Source organism: Lupinus angustifolius, chromosome LG03 (assembly GCF_001865875.1).
Source record: "Lupinus angustifolius cultivar Tanjil chromosome LG03, LupAngTanjil_v1.0, whole genome shotgun sequence".
Taxonomy (NCBI): domain Eukaryota; kingdom Viridiplantae; phylum Streptophyta; class Magnoliopsida; order Fabales; family Fabaceae; genus Lupinus; species Lupinus angustifolius.
This window is the reverse complement of record NC_032011.1, coordinates 29542758-29552156: the sequence shown is the minus strand read 5'-3', so window position 1 is coordinate 29552156 and position 9399 is coordinate 29542758. Positions and strand designations below refer to the sequence as shown.

Below are 9399 nucleotides of genomic sequence, written 5' to 3'. Positions count from 1 at the left end.
TTAGAGCATATTGGTACCAATCTGATAGTAGCGGATCTGTTAACTAAAGGATTGTCACCCAAGATTTACATTGGCCATGTAGAAAGGATGAACATTATAGATAAGTCCTTGTGATAGTACCTGACATATATATAGATGTATAGATGTTTGCTTATCGTTGTATGACACATTTGAATTCAATGAAAGTTTTATTTTTGTAATTACAGTTTAAGTTATCCATATTAAGGAATGTACTTTTATGGTTTTAATGAGATAACTTGGTGAATTTTCGAAAGGTAAATAAACACTCAAATCAAAGTTATTTGAATTGAGTTAACTATGATACATGGAAGGGATTAGGTTGCCTCATATAATATGTGATTGTCATGATTTAATCATTAGAATTCACTTAAGGATAATTGTTTGTAAGGTTCAATAAAAGTGTGTAATTAAAGTTATTTCAAGAATTTTCAAGTCATTGTTGGATTTCTCTATATAATCCTTTAAACTGAATGCAGAAAACCTAATGATCAGGGCTTTGTTCCTATAACAAAATGTTTATGCCCATACATAAACCCAAATGGAACAACTTTGATCTAGACCGAAGAAACCCCAGTTGAGTTCATAGTGAAGAAGAAAAGCATACATTGATTAGCCATTTGGAATTTTCAAGGGTATATGGGTAAGAGGATCTTCCAGATGATAGAGTATGATGGTTTTCCTTATGCTCCTTTAGAGGGGAATGAAAAGTCAAGGATAGTATGAACTAATAGAATTCTGATGGGTTTTGTAACCTTATTGACAACTCCTCATCAATCCATCTTTTATCTCATCAGTTCTCAACCAAACCTGTGACTCTACAAATGGAGAGCATAACCCATAAAAGTAACTATAGCGGTTACTACTTAAGTTGCAATAATTCTAATTCAGTCCCGTCATCAAATCGGAAATTGGCTGAAGGTATCTACACTTATAATATTTCATGACACATATGCCCTTAGCCACCAATTTAATTCCCGAAGACCATTTTATATTTGGCTAATTAAATAATGGTCATAACACAATTATAGAATTATATTTGTGACTCATAAACTGTCATAAATTCTAACAGTCATGACATGAACTAAGTGGAAAATTGTTAGAGTATTTGAATAATCTAAGTAGGACATGTTCTTAGAAGTTACTAATTTGAATCAAAGTACATAATGTGATGGTGGTTAACAATCAATGGATCAAATTTGTATGGGTGTTGGTTAACTCCTTCATATCTTACTTTATAGGTAGTTTTCATCATAATAGAGAAGTTCATGAATCCTTCTATAAATAGAATAATTAATGCATGAGAAAAGTCATGTCATTATTTATTCTCTGATGAGTATAAATACAAAGTGAGAATTAGAGAATCATTAACAGAGGAGTAAGGAAAATACAGTATTGTATAAAAAATGAGAAAAACTGAGTTTTTAACCATTAAATAACGCATAAAGAGGAGATGGAAATGCGAGGAAAAAATCAATCAGAAATTTGGAGCAAATACAAAACAAACAGAAGTATATATTCATTAACCTCTTGTTTTACTACATGTAAATATAGTAATGTAAAGGCCATAACATACATAGATCTTATGAAGGCTTTTAAAGTAACAACCCAATCTACAACTAACGATGCAAATAACTTTGGCAACTAGTTGCAAGAAGAATCATACATCAAAAATATAAGATTCAATAAAGAACTACAATTCCGGTAACAACTCACTCCATGCAACTTTTAAGTTCGACCATAATCATAATAGATATTTTAACTGTTGCACACAAAATAAAATAATACATGGTATATAATTATAAATTTTAGTATTCTTATACAATAATGCTTACATACGTTTTACTAGTACCACCACAATGAGAAATAGTTTGGAATTATTAGAAAATGTGACAGATAGGTAGAAGAATGAAGTTAAACAAGTTGATAGGAATATAGATAAAGAGAGAAATTGATGTTCATGCATATAAGAGTCGGCGACGATACTCTCCTAGAGCCCATATGGGAAATATGTTTCGATATGATGAGTAGTTGAGAGTGCAGTTCCTCATAAATGCTCCTGTGATCTCTTGTTGAGGGAAGTCTCCATCTTCCATTTGTGAATTGATTAGTAACTTCATTCCATTGTGTATGGGTGTTGGATCAATCTCACCCTGTCCTGCATCAATTAGAGATAGCAATGCCCATGAAGTTTGTACTAAGTTAGCATTGTTTCCTTCTATATTTGTATACACCTTGTTTTTGCTTGACAAGTAACTCTCTCCCCACCCTCCATTAGGAAGCTGCTTTGACAACAAAAATTGACAAGCTTTGCGCAATGAATCACTGTTATTGTACTTCCTTCCACAAGCTCTCAGTCCCTTCACAGCAAACCAGGTTCCATAGGTATAACAAATCCCCCAACAACCGTACCTGCATAACTAACTCAGTAACTAAGTTCTTATCTATACTAAATAATCAAACCTTCTTTCTTCTTTAATTTTCTATAATCTACTACAATACCATGAGCCATCACGATTCTGTGTATTTTCAATGAAATGAATTGCTTTGGAAACACACTCATCTATCTCCTTTCTTCTATGGTTTGGGTATACATTTCTAAAGTGAGTCAAGGCTTCAATTGCTGATCCTGTGCACTCTACATACCTATATATATATATATATATATATATATATATATATATATATATATATATATATATATATATATATATATATATATATATATATATATATATATATATATATATATATATATATATATATATATATATATATATATATATATATATATATATATATATATATATATATATATATATATATATATATATATATATATATATATATATATATATACATACATTGCAACGTAAGTGGCCCAATAATAATAATATAACAATATAGTAACATCAACCAACATGTTTATCAGTTTACGTAATCTTACTCCATCTCAATGAGAGTGTCTTCAAAGAATTCTGTTGGATTGAACTTCTGCCATCAGATACAAGTTATCACTAGTTAAGACAATAAATCTTCTCTGTGAGGAATTAGAATCACTATATTATACCTCTAACCAGCGATAGGCCCTTTGAGGCTCCCAAGCAGAGAAACCTCCATTGTTGCTCTGTAGTTAAATGGGATATGTGAGTGAGAGAGAGTTGCATGGCATCTAAATTATACTGTTATATAATTTGAAAAATGATTAATTACTTGTAGAGAGAGAATGACATTAACAGCATCAAACAATCGATGTTTTTCCATTTTTTCCCCAACCAGATCAGTTGGCATTTCTGAGAATAATAGTGCAGCCTATAGAGAGACAAAAATACATATTTAGTTGCCAAATGTCAGTTATTGCAATGATGACATTAATTAATATAATTGAAGGATTAATTAATTTGATAGAAGTATGAATATGATGTGGAGTGGAGTGTAACAAAAAGGAACATTTATTTATGGAAATTGGAGTGTAATAAGTACCTACCTTGAGTCCTTCAGCAGTGCAGTCAGAGACTTGCCAACCATGATCATGCATTGAGAATGTCCATGCTCCTTTTGATATGTGTCTGTACATTGCTTTGAAATCCCCAGATGGGTTTTCAAGGACCTTAAACATTTTATATATGTCCCTTTTTCAGTTCCAAATAAAAGAATAAAGTGAAGGAATATAAATATTATTACTGTATTGACTAAGTGTTTTTTGTGTTTACCTGTGAAGCTTTGAGGAAGTAGTGTGCTTTTCTAAGAGTAGGTGCATACTCTTCACTCATATTACAACAAATTATTGCTTGTATAGCAAATGCAGCATCCCACATCTGACTCCCAAAACTCTGCCAATCAAACACACTCTATCTAGTATCTCTACTTGTTCAAAATAAGTAATCAATGGCTAATGCAATATAAGCAAACAATAAACCTGGATTTTCAAGCCATCTTCAGCAATCCAGAAGTAATCAGGAATTCGGGCTAAGTGAAGTTTGTAAGCCTGTGAGTTTGGGTCTTCAACCCAACGTGCAATCAAGCATAAACACTTCTCTACACTTCCAATGCAAAGGTATCTACTGTTCTCATCTTCATAACGTATATGATTAATTGCAATTTGAAGAGCCCTCTCTCTAAGCATGGAAAATGGCCACAAGTTGAGAATACGCTCTCCCACGTGATGAAGAAATCCCCACAAAACATCTTGGATAAGAGGATGTGGGTAATAGAGGTCCTCCTTAGCAACATTGTTTCTAGCTTGATTCCAGTTAATTTGATCATAAGGCTGGTTATACAATTCTTGTCTTAATGATATGATTAATGGAGTGATAGGAGCTACAAATCTCTTGCCATATAAATAAGACATGGGCATGTAAACCAAGCGACAGTAACATAACATATTAGCTGGATGAAAAGGAGTAAATTTAGGAAGAAGCCATAACTCAGGTGGAAGTGGATTGCACCCTGACCACTCATATACTCCAAGTACTGTCACCCAGAACTTACCCCATGATGGAATACCCACTAAGCCACCATGTTCTAGGATCCATTTTCTGGCTTTGGACATTGCACCATCTTCTTCTTCTTCTTCAGGGTCTTCTCCAAGTATCCTCAATGCTATATAGCTTAATGCTGACCCAAACATTGTGCTCTCACCTTCTATATGGAATCCCCAGCCACCATCTTCGTTCTGACAAATTGAACTAAACTATTTTACACTCAAAGAATGTACAAATAATATATATGTAGTATATATGTAGTAGGTACCTGATGGTTATACAAATAACGAATGATTTCCTTCTTGTGTTGTGGTCCTAAAACAAGATGAAGGGAACCAGTAATATAGAGAACCATAATGAGAGGTTGAAGGAAAAACAAAGGGCCAGCAGATTCAGCAGGCCAATGACCATCATGAGCTTGAATGGAAGAAAAGAAAGAGAGAGCTCTTGTAATTGTAGTAATCATTGCTTCCAATGTAATCTTCTCAAATTCTCTCACTTTTATTGCTGCTGGAATCAACCCACACTCATTCTCCTTTCTCAGCTATCATCACTCAATACACTTCAATATTAGCCAATGCTACTATCCAATTATTATACATATACCTCATCAAATCATTTTCATTCATATAAATAATACTAGTATTCAATTCGCAGTAGATTAATAAGACACTGTAGAATGAAAGGCATCATACATTTGTTTAGTTAATGATATTCATGCTATAGATTTGTGCTCACAAAAGTGAGGAAAAGAAAAGGAAAGAGAAAAAAGGGTGTATGGAAGAATCTAGTGGCAGATTGCCTACTGAAAGTGAAAGAAAAATCATTGTTTTCATATGGAGGATACTATGTTAATATATGAAAGGAACGATAGAGTACTGACTAGGATGATAACATGTAGCAAAAAAATCTTTTCAATAATCATAATTTCATATTATTTTTGAATAAAAAATAAATAAATAAAGTTTAAAAAAATATCAAACCACGTGTTCTAATAATTACCTCTTACTTCAACTAGTTTATATCACCATTAGATATTGTGCTGATAAATGTATCATTGCTTTTACTAGTTTGCTAGTAGAATAAAGTTTTTGGGTTTCTCATCTGGTTACCCAAAATCTGAAGGGGTCAAGGATGGTAGCATTATTCTCAACACTGCTGAGTTTATGGTCGGATTTTGAATTTTGGGTCCGGGTAAGTGCAAATCCAATTTTGATTCACCAATTGTATTCCTACTTTAATTTAATAAAAATTATATACATATGGAATGTTTATACTATGAGGTACATATATATATATATGTGTATATATACCATTATTCTTAATCTAGCTAAGTTCAAGGTTGGATTTTGAATTTTATATTCGGGTATCAACTCTTTAATATTGTGATTAGTTTTTTTATTTGAATTTATCATTCCTAGTGATGATTAGTTGGTTTTTTATGTCCATTGTTCAAGTTGCAATTCAATTATATATGTTTGTTTTTAATAAAAATGTAAAAAAGACAAACCATTAAATTCTTTATATTATTACTATGTTAATTTAAATTGGTTGATAAATGATTGATCTTACTAAGTTCCTCTCAAAGTGTTGTACTCTAGTGATATTATTTTAAGAAATTGAAACCTTTTTAGTTGAAGGGTATAAATTTGTAATAATGAATACAGGAGAATGAATATGCGCTTACATTATTATTTCCATTACATTTTACGTGGGGAAAATGTAAGATAAAATATTATTTTAATATTTTTTAATTTTAATTTTCAATTTGATGCTTCATAAATCATCAATTTAATTATTATTTTAAGTTTCTCAAAATTATTACTCTTCTGTCGCGTTGAATTTAAACTACTCCTTTTAAATCAACACCTTTGGCGTTACACCTTTGCATAATGATTAATGTTAGAGAGATAGCTGTCTTCAATTGAGTGATTGACGATTGTTTTTTTACTAGAATTTGAGATAAAGAAAGAAAAAAAGTATCTTATCCTCAACTTTAATTGAGATTAAGACATAAAACAAAGTATCTTATCCTCATCTTCAAATCGAGTGATACGTAATAAATTTTCTTTGTCTCGCTTCATCGCTAAATAAACATACCACCTATAAATAACATTGGTGTTTATTCCTCAAGTTCTCTTAATACTACGATAACTAATTAAAAAAGAAATTATAATATTAACAATATTCTTAATATATTAAATAAATAACTATTTAATAAAATTATAATGCTTCATTTTATTATCCCTCCTTTTTATATATAATAATGAAAAGAATAAATGATCCAGAAATGCAAATTTAAATAAATACATCAGGGTTAGGTATGATATGAAATGTTTGTCTGCAATGCTAACTAACAACCCATATTTTTATTTACTAAATTTTATAATTTTAATCAACCAAAGAAAAGTATATATTGATATTTTGGAGTGCAATGCAAAAAAAAAATAGTATCATGGTCCGTTTTAGCTCACAAAACAAAAGCGGGTGGGATCATTATAGATGACAAAAGAGTAATGTATATGGGCCCACTCAGCCCACAATTTTTAAGAAACAAATAATCAAATAAATTATGTTTAATATGAGTTAATACCTCAAAATTTGTCATCATATATGATTTATAAAACTTCATGTAAATATTGAAGTTTTTTAAAAACAATTTTACTCAACTATTGTATTTAATTTATTTTTAATTTTTGTATGAACTTTTTTTTTTAAATTATTTATCAATGTTCATGGACTGTTTGAATGTCTGTTAATTAGCTCGTTTTAAAATATACATATGCAATTTTGTCCATTAAAAAATATGGGCATGCCACCCCGACTTAAATTTTGTGAACATGGGTAAAACGTATCTCGCTCGTCTTGCCATCTCTAGCGGTCATGCTTGTTTAATATTTTTTGAAAAATCACATATATTCTCTATTTAAAAATGGATTAAGTGGACAGCCCCAAGGAAAGATAAATAATAAAAAGTAAAAAAAAGCACTATATTATAATAAAAAATTAACACAAAAGCTGAAAATCTAATATTTAGTTCAACAAATCATAGGCATTAAATCACATTATATAAAAAATTATTTGAATTTTAGTTTAAGCCCTGGGCTTGAGAGGTAAACAAGCCGAAGAAATGACATAAGTGATTTTTGCTAGCCATGCAAGCAAACCCTTATAAATATAGTTTTTGCCATCACGACAAATAATATCCCCACATGATAATAAGATGTAGCAACCTGATAGAGAGACATTTATGAATAATACAAAAATAGGAGAGAGTTACCTGAATTCTCATTAAGAGATCAGCGCTTTGTTTAATGGAAAATCGATTAATTGTGAATTGTTGGCGTAAGGTTTCAATCTCATCACGTTCTTGGGGAGTTCCTGCATTTGGATCGAAAACCCAATGTTGACGTCCAATGAAATTGTTCACTGAAACCAACCCTGACCCTCCTTCACCTATCTTCAGCTTCCACATTCTGCTTTAAAACCGTGCATTATCCCATTATCTTATTCCATCTTATATACACTAGTACTACTCATATACTCCTCAAACAATATAATACAACCAAATATCAATATATTCCCTTCCATTACCTCAACTAGGCATTTATTGATGTATCAATTCAACAAATTTAAAACATATTAAATATTTAATATATACATATTGTGAACACTCATTTTTGTCCGGCCCAGAAAAAGCCCAATTCATTTCCAAAATGAGTATTTCATTTCAAAAAATGTTGTTTGGGCCATGGAAGGTCCACATGTCATCTTCCAAAACAAACAAAAAAAAAGAATAAAAAATAATAATAAATGTTTAAATGGTGAAAGATATTTTAAAAATATTTTTTTAGAATTTTTTAGTAATTAAGTAAAATGTCATACTTAAAATCATAAAAAAAATTATTATTATTATTATTTTTCGAATTTCAAAAAAATAAAAAAATAATAATTATTATCTTTCTCCTAAATATTTATTTTCGGATAAAACAAAAAAAATAATAAATAGAAAAATAAATAAATAAAAGATTTTCACAAAAAAAAGATTTTAAATTCGAAATAATAAAGAATAATTTTTTCAATTTTTCTAAAAAAAAAATTTTAATTCGAAATTTGAAATTTGAAATTCAAAATTCGGATTTGAAATTCAAATTTCAAATCAATTTTTAAAGGAATCAGATCAGGCTAATACCTTCCCTACCCCGTAACTGACTCCCGAACCTGGATATCAAAAATCCAAAAGCCCAAGGTAATTGGGCTAAAAAAGATTTTTCTACATTTTTGACAGTAAAAAATGTAGTGGCGACTCGAGAGGTCGCGTAGCCGAAAATCGGGGCGCGACAGCTGGCGACTCTGCTGGGGACTTTTTTTGAGAGAGTCCAGCCCATAAATATTAAATGCATGGTTGTATTATTGTATTGTTGCTCATATATTTTCTTTTGTTGTTGTTATTATTATTGCTTATGTGATGCAGCATCATACTAGTATTTAAGTATGTGCTCTATGCCCGAGCATTAGATTAAAAAGGAACATCTGCCCTGCCGGTGTGGACTCTGGGTCCCACTTGTATTGGCACGATGAACCACTCAGATTGTCACCAAATATAATGGGCCTTATCGGTGTGGTCCGTCCCACTTGTAATCCGTAGAATATTTGGGTTTCTCTATTGGAGAGAGAAGCAATTTGGGCACCTTTAGGATACCCTATAAGGTGTGTCACATAGAGGCCTTAAATCCTACCCAATGGTTATGATCGTAGCGATTGCAGGTAACCCCAGGAAACCCAACCCTATATTAGGACAATAAATGCATATTATGAAATTATTTGTTTCACATACATTATCACACTATTATGAAAATTATTTTTCTATTATAAAATTCCTTTCAACATACACTAT

The 9399-nt window shown here is 30.8% G+C and overlaps 1 protein-coding gene across 1 annotated transcript; it reads right to left on the bottom strand.

The window, feature by feature from the left end:
* Positions 1815 to 8036, bottom strand: LOC109344416 (lupeol synthase-like). Its single transcript, XM_019583214.1, has 10 exons — positions 7783 to 8036; positions 4771 to 5046; positions 3938 to 4693; positions 3732 to 3851; positions 3506 to 3628; positions 3232 to 3330; positions 3089 to 3145; positions 2966 to 3012; positions 2521 to 2664; positions 1815 to 2430 (listed from the first exon to the last, which is right to left on the bottom strand). The coding sequence occupies exons 1-10, from the start codon at positions 7975 to 7977 to the stop codon at positions 1977 to 1979; spliced, it is 2271 nt and encodes a 756-aa protein (XP_019438759.1). The 5' UTR covers positions 7978 to 8036; the 3' UTR covers positions 1815 to 1976.

Coding starts and splice junctions, on each gene's coding strand:
- LOC109344416 (XM_019583214.1), bottom strand. CDS start 7,977: ATGTGGAAGCTGAAGATAGGTGAAGGAGGGTCAGGGTTGGTTTCAGTG. Junction 4,694..4,770: donor GTTATTTGTATAACCATCAG/GTACCTACTACA, acceptor TCAATTTGTCAG/AACGAAGATGGTGGCTGGGG. Junction 3,629..3,731: donor ACTTCCTCAAAGCTTCACAG/GTAAACACAAAA, acceptor AAAATGTTTAAG/GTCCTTGAAAACCCATCTGG.